This window comes from Herpailurus yagouaroundi, unplaced genomic scaffold (genome assembly GCF_014898765.1).
Source record: "Herpailurus yagouaroundi ecotype Mexico unplaced genomic scaffold, PumYag 28, whole genome shotgun sequence".
In the NCBI taxonomy this organism is placed as follows: Eukaryota; Metazoa; Chordata; class Mammalia; order Carnivora; family Felidae; genus Herpailurus; species Herpailurus yagouaroundi.
This window is the reverse complement of record NW_024412376.1, coordinates 126103398-126119738: the sequence shown is the minus strand read 5'-3', so window position 1 is coordinate 126119738 and position 16341 is coordinate 126103398. Positions and strand designations below refer to the sequence as shown.

At 46.2% G+C, this 16341-nt stretch overlaps 1 protein-coding gene across 3 annotated transcripts in view; it reads right to left on the bottom strand.

The window, feature by feature from the left end:
• Positions 1 to 16341, bottom strand: part of SCFD2 (sec1 family domain containing 2) — a 401843-nt gene that overhangs the window by 104286 nt on the left and 281216 nt on the right. The window contains exon 6 of one of the 3 annotated variants that reach the window (XM_040483684.1): positions 9906 to 10920. The exons of the other annotated variants lie outside the window; for them this stretch is intronic. Coding sequence (XP_040339618.1) covers positions 10763 to 10920 — 158 coding nt within the window. The 3' untranslated portion in view covers positions 9906 to 10762. Of the gene's footprint in view, positions 1 to 9905; positions 10921 to 16341 lie in introns of those variants that run through there. 3 annotated transcript variants of the gene reach the window in all.

Here is a 16341-nt window from a genome sequence, read left to right as displayed (position 1 = left end):
GAGAAGAAGTTAACGTACTCTCCAATGACACCTATTGTAAGAGAGGAAGCAAACTGATGCCACAGAGTGACTACTGTGTTTGCTGGGTCTCCTTTCTAGATGCTGTTGGAGCAGCGCGTGATTGGCATGATGCCTGATCTCAGTAAAATGGGGAGAGAAATAAAGTTCATCAATAATCCCAGAACCTTTCTTCTCCTTCAGCCTTTCCCAAGAAACCTTTGTGGAAAGGGCTAAGCACTGCCCGCGTTGAGGGACTGACCCCTCTCTTGACTCAGTCTCCAAGGAAGGGGCGAGGAGAGCGTCCCAGAGGGGAGAGATGGGGGGAGGCCCGTGTTGGACAAACTCAAAGCCTGAAGTAGAGAGGGCAGACAGAAGTGGATGACCGCGGGAGTCCCTGTGCATTCCACTGCTGACTCGTCTCCCACACGTACCGCCGGAGGTCACCCCACCCCCATGCTTGAGGGCTCAGCAGCCGGGACAGTGGATGTCCCTGTGGATGGCTGTAGAGACTTAGCTGGGGTCTCTCTCCACCCCAGATCTGGCCAAAGTGGCGCTCTGATCCTATTTAGCCACCGCTCTGTGACTACGTGACATTAAACAGAAGACTGAGGTCTGCCTTTAGAGCCACTTTGTTCCCCAGTCTCTGGTTAAAAGACATTAAGTCTCAAATAAAAGTCGCTCCGGACTGCGGAAGGGCTTGTTCACACATTCACAGCTCTGAGTCGGACCAGGCTTATTACTTGAATTTTTAAATGCCAAAGAGACAGAGGGGCCCACAGGGTCGCGCTGGCATTCCAAGTCTCTTTGGCCATTAGGACCCGCTGTCTCCTGGAGCTGGAACAAAAAGCTCTCGGAGACCTGGTGCCCGGATGATCACAGAGCAACGATAAAAGCCCCCCAGCTGGAGCCTCCTTCCCGTTTCCTGTGCGGCCCATACTGGAAACACATTGGAGCTATTTTCCCTTTTAAAGACGCTGTTTTACGTTTCGTCTTTCAAGATGTCCTTGTTTCTGCATCACAGCATCTTCGCATACCAACTCAATGTGTTTTATGTCCATCTGTAGAGAGCTCTCCTCCCTTCCCCTTCTAAGGAGTAAAAGGGGAGATGCGGGCTCAGGGGATAAAGCAGCTTCAGGAGTGCATGGGGTTTGGGGAGAACAGAATGAAACTCTGGCTAATTTGGCCCATCCCATCTCAGAAAACCAGAACCCTATGAATTATTTACGATTCTCCTGACCCCACGGAAATGCAGATTGTGGTTCTTGCCAAGGACAAATTAGGCTTGTCTGCATCTGTTACTGTTCTCAATCAAGCGACTGCCTCCTGTGAGGAAGGAGAGAGGTCAGCAGCCAGGACAAAGGATCAGTCCAAGAGAAGGGGGAGATAAGGCTGCATTCCAGAGCTTCTACTGGAAAAGCTGCTCATTGGAAGCACAATCAGATCTTTTTTCAAAATCCAGAACAAGCACCGGGTTGCATTTGTGTGTCTAAAAAAATCAGAATAGCAGTGCCATTGGGGACCTTTCAAATGTTTAACTTTTATCTTGCTTCGGGGGGTATGCATAACTTCAGGGCAAGTATTGACTAGTTTTGGCTCAGGGGACCGTGACCTTCTTTCCCCAAAGCGAGGACCTCTCTGTGCTGCAGCACTGGAGACTGTTAGGATTGTATCCCTCTGAGCCGGCTCTGCAACTTTTCCCTGTACCCTTGCCTGTACATAGCAGGTTGTTATCGTTGGCTCCAAATGAGCTTTGGAAGAGAGCTCCAGGCTCCCCTCCTCCCACTCGACCCCCAGGACAGGGGCCCCCTGGAGCGGGATCAAGGAATGAAAGAGCTTTGGGAGAACACGGGTGGGCCCTGGTGGTAGGGGCATTTGGAACTTTCCACGGCAGGAATAAAAAGACAAAAAGCCTTTTGTGGGATGTTCTCTGGTCTTTCCCAGGAGCAGGTGTGGAGAGAAGCCTCCTGCTTACGTGGGGCCCCACTCTGGAGCAGAACCAGGAGGAGGAGGGGGTCTGGAGGAGACCATGCATGCGAGTGCCCTGTAGCCTTCAGAGAAAGGCTGTCTGACGTCCCTGCCATCACTTTTTCAATTTTCTACGTGCTAAAACGTAGAAAAGGCCAAGCCCAGCGTTTTGGCCTGGGGAAAAGAGGCCCCTTTCTTGGGAAATAGGCCTTAAGCAGAAAGAGACTCAGAGAGATTCCTGTATGGTGTAACTGGGTCACCAGTGTAGATGGTCAGATAAGAAATTGCGGCCAAAGCCCAACTATTTCGGGAAGAGAATGCCTTTGCCTACAGGATCTCCTAAGCCTCGATCCCTGGCAGCTCTTGGATTCTGAGATCTTGGATGCTGGTAAATTCTCTTGTCAAGAGAGACACAATTAAAGGTTCAGATGATATCTTGGTCTGCTAATGAAGAACAATAGTAAATAATGTTATTTTCCCTATATTCTTCCTTATTAGACGATCGAATCCTTTCAAACACTCGGTAGAACATTGGTATAAATCCAAGGGACTTTTGAGTGGGTGAAACTCAGTTTCTTCATTTTGGAGATAAATGAGTTTAGGATCCAGAGAGATTATCTAACCAGGTCACATTGTTAGTTAGTAGTGAAACTGAGACTAATGTGCAGAGAAACCTATGGTTATTAGCAAGGGCTGGGGTCATCAACAAGCATTTGACACCGAAGAGGTAAAGTCTTAGCAATCATTCATCAGATATTTAGCCAGGGCCTCCTACGTACCAGGCACTGTGGGGCTGCAGTGCCGAGTAAGACAGACATGGCCTCTGACCTCCCAAGAGATGTTACCAAACAACGGGAAATGGCAGCAAGGCTGGCTGTATTTCCAGAAGGAATCAATTTATCTGCAGGGTGTCCCTCTGAGCACTTCACATCACAAGAAAGTTGTAGCCACTGGGCTGAGGTCACACTCAGCTATTGGAGTCTCCAAGTGGTAAGAGATTAAATCCCTCTTGTTCATTCTCAAATGTGTAGTCTCGTATTCATGAAGAAGGAAAAGGAGTATTAATTTCAGAAGAGCTAACTCGGCTTTCCTGGTGCCTACCACTCCATCTTCAGCCAAGGGGATAACCGTAGATGAGAGCCACGCTTCTCCATCAACAGGAATTCCTTTCTGGCGGGATCCCACAAAAAGAAGACAGATGCTCGGCCACCACTGACGTGGACAGAGTCACAAATGTGCCATGCATTTTGACTCTGCAATAGCTGAAAATGTACATGTTTTAAAATTCTATTTGAAATGTCTTTGAATAATAGTAGCGGTAATAATAATAAAAAGAATCATAATGATATACAATGTGATTAAAGACTGTTTGGCCTAGTAAGCACATTCTGGGCATCATAACCCCTTCCAACTGTCCCTGAGTCATAGGGCTGGAGAAAAGATGTCCAGAAGACAAATCCTCATCTGGGCCAAAAAGTACCTTACCCTCTTCTGTAAATCCAACCATGATTATGCTTCCTACAGTTTCCCTCTGAAATTTAATTTGAATGGAAACTGGAATTAACAATAAAGGAATAATAATCAGGAATTGATTTCTAAAGAATTGAATGACTGGGGTGCCTGGGTGGCTCAGTCAGTTGAGCACCTGACTCTCTCTCTCCCTTTCTCTCTACCTCTCCCCCATGCTTGTGCACACTCTCTCTCTCTCAAAAATAAATAAAAATAAACTTAAACAAATGTTTTAAATAAATAATTGAATTGTTATTACTTTCAAGAACATTAGATGACCGTTCCAAGTTGACAAGAATGTTGGCAAGCAAAATCCATGGGGACTGGCTGAATTGACAAGGACTACATAGAGTTAGCATCTCAGTCACCTGTGCCCTAAGACTCTGTTTACACTGTTTTGAATCCCTTATTTCAGAGAACGAAGGAAAATTCAGTCCATTATTAATATGAATTTCCACAGTTTCAAAATTACTAGCTTATGGATTAACTCATTTATATTCTATTTAATAATTCTCATTAGGTTGCAGGATAGTTCCATTCTCCCTGTCAGAGGCACAGCATTAATAAAAGGGCTGGGTCGGGGGAGGTAGCACCAATCTGAAGGAATTGTGGGAGGTCTATTCATGAGATGGGGCCATTATTTTTCTTTGCTTTGGTTTCTACCTTGACGAAGTATTTGCAAAAACAAATAGGACAAAGACTTATATTTCGTGTTCAACATAGCTGACTTCATACACAGATATGTCTCACGGTCACATTTTCGTCTCTGGATCCCGGAAGCAGGGGAACATCATGTTTTCATGTGGAAGAGGCCATTTCCCCCACTAACCAACCCCCCCCCCCACCGCCCCCATGTACTGTAACATTCGTGCTCTGTTCCTATTCAAAGGGAAGGTGGGAAGCCTCAGGGTAAACTCTGGGTGCCTTATGGAAGCCCTTCATGAGCTTCCCCTTGGTTACACACTCAGCTTTACCACTCACTTCTCTCTAACCCACATTCAAATTGTGGCCAGCTCTGAACTGTCTCCCCTCAGAGGGTCTTTGCCATGCTATTTCCACTACCCAGAACATTCTTTTCTTTATCCTCTACATCTGGCTAACTCCCACTTACCCGCTGAGTTCAGTTGTTTTTTAAGTTTATTTTTATTTTATTTTGAGAGAGAGACAGAGAGTAAGCAGGGGAGGGGCACAGAGAGAGGGAGATATAAAGAATCCAAAGCAGGTTCTTTGCTGTCAGTGCAGCGCCTGATCTGGGGATCAAACTCACGAACTGTGAGATCATGACCTGAGCCAAAGTCGAGTCAGACACTTAACTGACGGAGCCATCCAGGCAACCGCCCCCGCCCCCACCCTGCCCCTGGTCAAGTTCAGTTTTGATGTCACTTCTTCCAGGAAGCCTTCCATGGACCCCAGGTCTCATTAAGTTCTGAATATAGCTGAACCCACTGGAAAGATCTTAACCAGAGTTTGCACCAACTGTTCCCACAGACATTGTGCTCAACAAGTACACTGTTAACTAATACTGTGCCACCTACACCACCGGTCACTGATTTTGACTCACTCTGTGGCCCCAAGAGGTGCCAGGGCTGTGTGGGAAACCACGCACCTTCTCTTGAGAGGAGAACTGACGTTCTGAAGTGCATGGAAGCCAACACAAAGTAGAAAGGGTTTTTAGTTTTTAAAGGTTGGCAAACTCAGATGCCAGGGAAATTCAAGAGCCTTCTTTTCTCTCTGCAAAGCAAGTCACGCTTTGTGTAATAATCTGGTTGAGAGTAGCTAGCTGGTTTCCATGTTTTTGTTTGTTCCCCTCATTCCAGGTGTGAGGCTAGAGTCCCTTCATCTCTCATATACGGCTCTCATCTGTGTGAAGCCTATGCTGCGGCCTTTGGCAGAAATCTTATGGTGGCCCTGGCATGTGGGTAATAAACAGGAACACTAAAGTTATACCCCAGGAGTTTTTGCCTCTACACCTCTCACACATATTGCAAAAGAAAAACTTATTTTACAAAAGCCATCAGAAATACAAATGAATCCTCTTGATTTGTTTTATTGCCATCTAACACTGGAAGAGTCTCTGTGTCATGTTCTGGTCCATTTGACCTTCGGCACTCTGCTTCTATAATTCTTGAGTCCACTAAGCTTTTCTGGAATCACCTGAAAGGCCACCTGCTGATGGTCAGCATGACTCAGTCAAGTCACCGCAGATAGTCTAGAAGGGTGTCGGAGATGAATTCCTCAATGCCCTCTCTGGTCCCTGCTGGGCTGTTCCCTCACAGCAGTCCCTGAACTTCCAGAACACTACATACCCTCCTTTGACCAGCGTGTCACAAATGGTCTGTTTACCTGTGTGTTCCACACAAGGGACTGCATTTTTCAAATCTCTGCCCTTCTTTCAGCATCAAAACCCCAGCACAGTGCTTGAGGCGCAGCACAGCCTCCGTGAATGCTGGGGAGGTGGGGCCTCCGAATGCAAGTGCTTTCACGGGGTGCCCCCTGTGAACCCCGTGTGAGGACAGCACAGGGTGGGAAAGGCCAGAGGAGGTCCATACCTGCAGGGCTTATAAGTAGTCAGGTGATAAATACTCGAGTTCTACCAGGGGTCACGACAAGATTTCGCCTCCCCTATTTACACAAAATTGAAAGATTTCACATACCAATAGGGATTTCCGTCTTCTTCTGAGAAGTTAGATCTTGTTATCATTGGGCCCAATTCTAGCTTGGCAACCATCAGCTGGAGCCGGGCAGCGGTCACCCCTTTGAGATGGGATACAGTCCCCGACCACCCACCCTTTGTGTTCATACTACCTGTGTGGTCCCTGAGGCACCTGAGTGTGCCCTTTTCTGCTGGAGGACAGGTTAGGGGCCCAGCTGGATTGTGCACAGAGGGGCCGGGAGAACTGCAAGCCGAAACCTGAGTCCTGAAGTTCCCAGATATAATGCTGAGCGTCACCACACCTGAAATTCTGGCCTGTCTTCCAGGCCAACCTGGTCCTGGCCTCCTGCATCCTCTGAGCGGCATTGGTAGAATAATGCCAGCAGAGAGAAGGAAGAGTCCCCTCAAGGGAACAGCAACTAGTTATTATAGGACCGTTTTTACTAACATAGCATGTTAACATAGTAGCTACTCAACATAACTTTGTTGAGTGATAAATATCTCCTTGCGCTAAAATAGATAAAATATGCACATTGCATCACATCCTTGACTTTCTTACACTGGGTAGATGCTTTTACATTGAGGCAATATCTCTAATATTTAATAAAAATCACACACAGGGTAAAAGAGAAGAATTCGAGGTCCTATTCCAGAAGAGGTAATGCTTCTCTTTGGAGATGTGTGGCTGAGGCGCTAAAAGCCAAAGTGGACAAATTCTAAAAAGAAAGGTTCCACTTTTACCAAGGCCCTGAGAATCCAATCAGGCCCTTCCTCTTATTTAAGACTTCAGCAGCTCTATACTGCTTCCAGAATAAAGCCCTTGATTTGACATATAAGGCCTTTTGTGAGCCACACCTCCTGTCTCACACACACACACACACACACACACACACACACACACACGAAAACCACACTACTTAGCAACTTGCGGTGCCCTGAATGTGCCATGTGTTCCAACACCCTGTCTGCCTGGAAAACTCAGTCACCAAGACTCCAGCCCCCCGGGGAGAACATCACTGACTTCGAGGGCAGGGCTTTAGGGCGCTTTGTTGATCTCTTGTTCTGGCCTTTGAGCCCCTGTGGACAGGGCCGTGCTCTCATCTTAAACTCCACACCGCTCAGCACCCTGCTTTAGGCCATACAGGGAATGTCATACGTATTTATTGCATGAATAAACTTTGTTGTTTAAAAAAAATTTTTTTTTTAATATTTATTTATTTTTGAGAGACAGAGACAGAGTGTGAGCGAGAGAGGGGCAGAGAGAGAGAGGGAGACACAGAATCCCAAACAGGCTCCAGGCTCTGAGCTGTCAGCACAGAGCCTGATGCGGGGCTTGAACTCACGAACTGTGTGATCATGACCTGAACTGAAGTCGGACACTTAACTGACTGAGCCACCCAGGCGCCCCTGTATGAATACACTTTGCAAAGTCATTAAGGTTCTAAAAAGGGAAAAGGGAAACATGAAAATAATTCTCCACCCCCAGATGAAGATAACCCATCTCTTTACTTCCCGTGCCTGCAAATGGACTGTAACTCCTAAGCTGCCTTTCAATGCGAACACGGAAGTTGTCCAATAACCTAGTCTGTATCAGTTATAAATATTTTTTAAAGAAACATCTGCAGGTGATCTACACTACAATTGCACATTCAGAGTAACTACAGTATCGTGTCACAAAGATATGCCATACGAGAGATTATATAGTGCACAGCTACACTCCCAGCCCCGTCAGTTGACAGATGAGGAAAATGAAGCCTAAAGAGCTTTCCTAGTGCACACAGCTAACTGATGGCAGAACTGAGACTAGAACTGAGCCTGTCCAGCATTCATCTGAAAGGGTCTAGAATTCTTCATTAAATCTCAGATGTTGCCGTAAATGCTATGACATTGGCTGCCTTCACTGTAAAATAAAAAAAAAAAATAAAATAAAAAAAAACCAAAAAAAGAAAAAAAAAACACCGCAAAACACTAGCATTTTTGTTACTCCTCAAATATAATCTTGCAAGATAGTAATCAAAACTAACTGCAGTTGTGTGGTACGGTGTGGCTTCCTCAAGGACTAAGTTTGCTGAAGGGCTGTTTGATGTTCATGCTGTTTTGAGGGGGGGGAGGGACAACATGGTAGCCGTAGAGAGCCATAGATAAGCTCCCTCGCAGGGCTGTCCTACAGTGATCATTTATGTGAGTCAATTGTTGCCCGTTCTACCAGGACAACAAAGACAGTGCACAGTGGAATAGAAATTAACCCTAATTACTTACTTTCCAGCCTTTTACTGACTGGTTTTCATTGTTTCATTCCTCTTTCTCTGTTTGTTTGGCTTAATTACATGGTTTGCTTGATTTGCAGTGGAGAAAAAAAGAAGACTTGACTTTTATTTACTTGTGAATGGGGTTTCCACTATGCTGCACTCAGACGAGGCTTACCTTTATTATAATAATTAAACCAGTTTTCCAGGTGAAGGGTAAACTATTTAGCTTATTATCTTAGTAATTTAATCTTTTAATAGTGGAAAATGTACATAGGAGAATCCAAAAGGGTGAAGTGTAATTAAAACTCGAGCACCCCAAATTGGCTTTACATTCATACTAGTGATATGTTAAGGAATGTGTGTATGTAGGTATGTTCTTAGAGGGAAGAGAGAGCTAACAGTTTCTGAACACCAAGCGTTGTGCTAGGTACTTACAGACAACATCTCACTTAATCTTCACAGCAAATTTACGGGAAATGCATTGTTACCGCCATTTTACGGACGAGGAAACTGAAGGTCTACGAGTGTTATAAGTGGCCCACGTTCACACAGGCAGTCCATCGTACAGCTAACTTTTGAATCTAAGGGGTCTAACTCTGAAGTCAGCGCTCTTTCTGCCATAGGCTGTTGCGGTCAATGGGACCGCTGAATGATCGGCCGACCAGTCTGGCTGCCAGGAAGGGAAGGAGAGGAAGAGGAAGGCCAGAATGCTGTGGTGCCACAAAGGCAGCTTCCGAGCAGGGAGAGGCCCCCAGGGAGGCCGTGCTATCATCTTCCTCCTTTCTCTCCATAAAGGTTTAATTGGTATGTGGCTGGGGGTCCAAGTCGCAGGGAGCCAAAGGTGAGGACAGGCCAGAAGAGTCAGATTTGCCTGCTGGCTTAGAAGGTCTGGAGGGGATACGACAGCGAGGCACCAACACCGCTTGTCAGACAGAGCACACGCTTACGCCGTTTTCTCCTGTTAACAGCAATAACCACTACGGTGACTAGTATTCCCATCATTGCCACCCTTCCACTGTTTCAGCATCTGGTTCAATTGAATTTACATTTCTTTTTTTTTTTTTTAATGTCTTTATTTATTTTTGAGAGACAGAGAGAGAGAGAGAGAGAGAGAACAAGAGTGAGCACATGAGCAGGGGAGGGACAGAGAGAGAGGGAGACACAGAATCTGAAGCAGGCATCAGGCTCTGAGCTGTCAGCACAGAGCCCAACGTGGGGCTCAAACTTGTGAATTGTGAGATCATGACCTGAGCTGAAGTCGGACACTCAACCGACTGAGCCACCTAAGCGCCCCTATACTTACATTTCTTGAGCACCTCCAGCGGCCTTGATACGGTTCTAGACCATAGGTTTAAGGGTACAGGCAACGAAAAGACAATCCCTGCCTTCTGGACTTCAAGATCTGTAGACAAATAGGTCCCTACTATATCTTGAACTCTGTGAGGACAGAGACCTTATCTCTTTCCCTCTCTCCGCCCATTCCCCTCTCCCTTCCCTCCTTCCTTAATACCAGCTCCCAGGCACTGTTTTGGGTGCTGGGAGCACAGTGATAAACAGAAGGGCTTTGTTTTTACGGGGCTATGATCTTGAGCCACGTTGTCCAATAGAGTAGTCGCTAGTCACACCTAACTATTTCGATGTGAATTTAAATGAACAAGATCACACATTTGGTTGCTCAGTGGTACTAGCCACACAGCAGGTGCTCAATAGCCACATGTGCCTAGTGACTACCATAGCGGATAGTGCAGATATAGAACACTTCCATCACCACTGAAAGTTCTATCAGATAACACTGTTCTCAAATCCCATTTGTAGTTAGATCTTTAGGATCTAGCACCGTGCCTGGCATATAATAGGTACTACTAAGTAGTCGTTAAATGTCAAAGTCGTGCAATAGGCACAGCGATGAAGGCACGAGCCAGTAGAGAAAGAGCAGAGAGGAGGAATTATTTTACACAGTAGGATGGGGTCAAGGAACACCTTCCCCGAGGAGAGAGGAATCAGTGACAGGATTTGAAAGACATTAAAGGTTCTGATATATGTTTGGTCAACGAAGGCAGCTTGCTACAGTTCTAATGGGAGAGTGGCAGAGCATTCCTTTCAAAGTCAAATGCCAACTTTAATGGTAGCACCGGTCAGCTGCTTCTTGGACGGGGAAGGCTGAAACGTGGGGGAAGAGAGAGGGGGCACAAAAACAGCCTTCAAACTCCTGATGAATTCTCATTAGGAGGAAGTAAACAGAATGCATGCCCTCTTTATTTTAGGAAGTAAACATTTTGCAGTAAAGGCCTGAAATAGTCCTCGTTCGTAACTATTACCATGCTCTTCAAAATGAGTGTTCTGTGAAGCCTCCCTTTTAATCAGCAAATATGCTAGTCAGAGCCTTCTATAAAAAGAAGCAGTACTTAGGTGTCCATCCCTTAGCCACGAAAGGAAACTGAATAACAACATACACACGGTATGTGGTCAGTGATGGAGACCTCTGGGGTCTGGTTCGGGCTCGCTCTGGTCTGGGGCTGGCCAATCCAGTGGGGATCTCAGCTCCTTGAGAACCAGAAGATTGGAGAGTGTGGAAAGAGACGTAAACAAGGGCTGTGCGGAGGCCAGGTCAGGCCGACTTCGATTACCAACGTCTGCTTACAGGGAAGCATCAGGGCAAACCTGGTTACATCTTACTTAAAGGTGACTTGGTGGCTGGTCAGGGCCCCACTGTCACTGTCATCCAAGCAAGCCCCACAACTAACACTTAAGATAGATCTTATTACATGCCAGGCACTGTTGAATTCGCTGGATTCTTATAGCAGCCCTACAAGATGGGTACCATGATGATTCCTTTTGACAGATGAAGGAACTAAGGCACAAGGGAGGGTATATAACTCGCCCAAGGTCACACAACGAACTAGTAAGTGGTAGAGCTGGCAGTGAGCACTGGTCTTATGCCAAGTGTGGTTGGAGGCAGAAGGGCCATGGAGGGGGCAGGAGGTGGGAAGGTTCAACCCTAGCTTAAACTTTTGGGGGCATCACAGAAACTTCTCAAGGTGACCTTCCTGACACCCTGACACAGCCCTGGAAGTGAGAAAGGTGGAGAGTCAGGAACACTGCTCACTGTTGGGCACATTTTCAGGGTTTAAGTATCTTTTTTTTTTTTTTTTTTTTCCTGAAAGCTCCCTGCTCTTGGGAGATGGGGATTTCTACTCTTAACTTTTGCTATGACTCCCCTCCCCAAATCCATAGAGGCCGATGCAAGAGACGTTGAAGAGATCTTCAAATTCTGTACTTTTCCATGAAACCCCAAGGGGAGGGAACAAGCGTGACCCACCACAGTGGACCTCTGCTGATGGGAAAGTCCCTGGCTTGCCTGCCCAAGGTCAGGCACCTGACCCCGCTCGGCAAGTACTAAGAGCCCCAAGTCTTGGCCAGCTCTGGGCCCCCAACCACCAACAGTGTTTCTTGCTCATGAGGAAGGGTTTGTGAGGCCCCCTCTCCTCGGGCATTACACCAAAGAGACATCTGCAAACTCAGCACGTATGTCCATTATACCATGATAAATGCACCAGCCCCCGGTCTTAGGAAAGATGACTCATTTTCTTAAATTGGCATCTATTTCTTGAGATCCTTTGGTCCCATAAGGACAGGTGAAACTATAATGACAGGTAATAAGAAAACTTGTGATCAGAGACAAGTTTCAATGTGCTGCTCTGGATAGAGCAGCACATTGAAAAAGATAAGATATGCTCTTAACACGACCGAAGCAAGCTTCGTAGCTGTGTTTTATAGCAACATCCAAACTCCACTGAAACCTTCCAGATCTTGTGTGCATTCACAAATGTAAAAAGCATCACCCTGCCCGGGGTCTTCTGCTGCACAGTCACAGTGGCACCTGCCTTTGAGCAGGTACTTCTGTACGTCACACATCCACCATTTGCTCCCGGAGGAAAGAGGAAGGGAGAGGGGCCCAGAGGTCTGTGTGCTTCTGAGAAAGCCTTTCCCTTCCCCCATACCCACCTCTCCTTCGGCGCGTACAGTCTCGCCACAACACTCTGCCTTGGAGAGCATCAGGACAAGGCCAACATGCCCTGCACTCCTTTTCACACCTGTCACCCAAGGTCACTCCTGATCACTCCTGCTCTCAAGATGGCTCTGCACATCCCTTCTCGGCCTCCAGTTCCCCCTGCCCAATTTCCAAATCTCTGTGCCTTCTGGGACTCATGTCCATCGGCACTAAGATCCCCTATGTTCTCAACTTCTTCGAAACCTCCCTTTACCTTCTTGCTCTCCCCTCCCCGACAGCTCTCGCAAGTAGTGGCTATCTTCTCTGCCACAAACTTCAAGCCACTGGGGCCGGAGGTGAAGCTGATATTCTTTAGTCAGTAGTAGTAGCAATATTGACATCAGCAGCTATGTTGTAGGAATATGAGAGATTTTACTTGTTAGGCTTTATAGGCAAACTGTTTTAAGGGATTAAACCCAACCCAAGTGCAAGGATGCCCGCCATGTCCTTGCTGAATCACCTTGCTTAGCTAACTTGGTGAACTTGAGCACATTGTTTTCTCCAAACTCACAGATTTTCTTTTTTTTAATCAGGTACGACCTAGTCTGTGCTAGGTGTTATGAGAAGCCTGAAATACTGATGCTACCCTCCTCAAACCTTATCTACCTGGGGAAACCGGAGTTTGTGTGGGATAAAGACTCAGGGCATGTGAGTGGTTTCCAAAAGGCCACACACAAAAATCACTCTCGTGCAGATGCCTGGAAGGAGCATGAAGGCAGGACCAGGATGGGTGGAGACTCTCAAAAGCTGGAGAGCACCCCCATAGCTGAACAGGGCAGCTTCCACTTACCTCTGGCCCAGTGTTGCAATGGCCTACGGGTCCTAATAGTCAGACAGTCCATTTTCTCAAGAGATATTAGAAATGCACATTGTAAAGTGGAATCTGAATTTTAAATAAGTGATAATTCAAAACATTTAATTCAAACACTTTGAGAGGTGGCTTAGTGTAGTGTTAAGAGCATGGATTCTGGAGCTAAACTGCCTAGGTTCAAATCCTAGTTCCAGAACTCACTATGGGTTCTGGGCACACTAGTGAACTTTTCTGTGTCAGCATCTGCACTTATAAAATGGAGATAATAATAGTACCCACCTCCTAACTCTGTAACCTGCTTGAGATGTCTGGAAGCACTCTATAAAAGTTTGATAACTGGCCCACAGTAGCCAGCCTTCTTGCACACCCATGAAGCATCAGCTGTAAGCATAAAGAACATCAGTCTTAGGGCATTTAAGTCCACATACAAAACAGCATTTTTAGGTGCTTATAAATAGGGCAGAATATAAGAGCCAGGACATCACAAGAAGAGATTCATGTGGAATGGAGAGGCTTCTTGAGGGTGAACCTGAGCTGGGCTCTACTGAACAGTGCTATTGGCTGGACAGCAAAAAGACAGAGAAGGTTAAAGAAAAGTGGGGATTTCAGTCAGAATCTCTGTCTCTGCAGGAAACAGATGCCACACTCCAACTGGGAAATGTGAGAAGAGTTTAATAAAAGAGCTATTTGCAAAAAGTGGGCAGGGCTTAAGGAAATGAACAAGGAGGTATAGCACTCCAGGGCTAGTAGCCACAGAGGCCATGCCCAGGCCTGAAGAGGAATCCGAGGGAGGCAGCATCCTGAACATGACAAGGGAGGTGGGGGTGGGGGTGGGAGGTGGGGTGGCCTCACAGCAGGTGGGGCGATAAATACCCAAACTTCATTCTCCTAAAATCTCCAGCTGATGCCTCTCCATTAGCTGGTGCCAACCAGGAGCCACAGGCAAGGGAGCCCACTGAAACAGGCAATACAGGATGACCCTCCCTCCTCCCCCTCTCCCTCCCCATCCCTGCACAAAGCAGAGTGAAGAGTGAGGACACTACCTAGCAAAATGGGAAAGATGAAGTAAAAGAAACAGAGGCCAGGGACGCCTGGGTGGCTCAGTCGTTTAAGCGTCTGACTTTGGCTCAGGACATGATCTCACGGTTTGGGAGTTTGAGCCCTGCATCGGGCTCTGCACTGACAGCTCAGAGCCTGGAGCCTGCTTGGAATTCTGTGTCTCCCTCTCTCTCTGCCCCTCCCCCACTTCTTCTCTGTCTCTGTCTCTCTCTCAAAAATAAATAAACATTAAAAAAGAAAGTCAGGCTTAAAATGTGTCAGAGAGCAAGAAAGCTATTCAAGCTTTCGTTTTTCAATCTATCACATTCATTTGCTGTCCCTGAAGTCCAATAAATAACAGGAAAGCGTTTTACAATGTTGGAAGGACACTGAGGCTATACACACATGCTCGGTGAGGTGGAGAAGTAAGAGAGAGGAGGAACAGTCGGCCAGAAGCTCAGGGGATGGGGAGGTGCATGTATAAAACATTTTTCAAAATAGTGTAAGGTTTCTAGAGAAAGAAAAAACAGGACTTGCACACAAGTCTACAGAACTGTTGAACCTGAAGACTGAGCCGGGTTTTTGGAGACAAGCTATAGAAAGTAGATGATATTGTCTTAATGGACATGCCCTCAAAATTTAAATAATGGAAAGTGACTGGCCCAAAAGCCCCAGGAAAGTGTTTTCCAATTGTCTATAATTAAAAAAAAAAAAAAAATCATGCAGAACTATCAGCTCAATTCAGCCAAAACTTAAATGAGCCGCTTTACATACTTTTTCATTTGATGGTGCATATGATGTTCTGATAGAACAATCTGAGCCCTAACACGAAGCCCTGGGTCTCAATAGCAGCACTAAAAAGCACTGTGTGCAGTGCAGTGGCTTTCCTTTGGACTGAGAACCTCACCTCCCAATTACCTTTGATAAACCTGCCTTCGCCCATAAGGAGCTATAAACTCCTCCTTGCAAACTATGACGTTCTTCCTGTGTGGGCTCTAAAAGTAACAAGTTGCACCCTGTCAGGGAGCACTTGCTCTGTCTGGGACTAACTTCTTTCCAGGGACCTCCAAGATCCTGGAGTCCAGTCTTCCCAAAAACATTTCTAAAAGCCCTAATAGGCACTAAATGAACAAAGGGTTCCATGGTCAAAAGAGTTTGGGAAATACTGGTTGAGATTCACAGAAGTTAAATAGGTTTTCCTTAAGGAAAAGCTTTTCATATCAAGGCCAATGGCAAATCTACTGGAGGAAGATACGGTAAGCAGAGATTTTCAAACTTACTTGGTGAAAGAATACCTTCCTTTCAGCGAGCTCTTGCGGGACAGATGTGCTGTTGAACACACTATAGAATGTGGGCTACAAAAGAAGAAACTGGGGTCCAGAGAAGGGGACTGTGCTCCCAACTGATGTGCTCCCTGGTTCTAGCAGTACTGAGATTCACTGCTGACCTCATATGCAACCTTCTTTTATAGCCATAAGCCATCTGACCTCTCATCCCTTTTGTTGTCTCCTAATATCGCACAGGTCCTGTCTTGCCATCACCTCTTGCTCCCTTCAGCATCTCAGCTGCCTTTCTCTGAAACTTGCCCAACTGTCTTTCTTGAGGAACAAGGCCAGAAACATCATGCACATTCCAGGTAGGAACACAGGATGGCTCTGTACATGTCTTCAGTCTGCTTTCCTATAACTTGGCCAAGGACCCAACATTTCATTGGTCTTCTGACCTAGAGGAACTGAGTGTTCACTGTAGTGTTCATCGTACTTTCTGGGGCTGCACCATAGCCTGGAGGACATCATCTTCTAAGTCAAGGGCTTATGTTTCACTTCCTGCCCTAGATTAGGCTAGAGATCATCTATCCCACCCCGTATCTCCCACGGTGTCCACCCCCCCATATGATTCCCCAAAAGTCTTCCATTTGCTTTGCTCAGTTGGTATTTTAGAAGTTCCTTCCCTAATTATTATCCTGTTCTTGCCCCAAAGAAAACACATTCACTGATTTCTATAGCTTTGCAGGATCTTGATACTTATTCCTGACAGGTAACTTTAGAATTATTCCAAATTTACA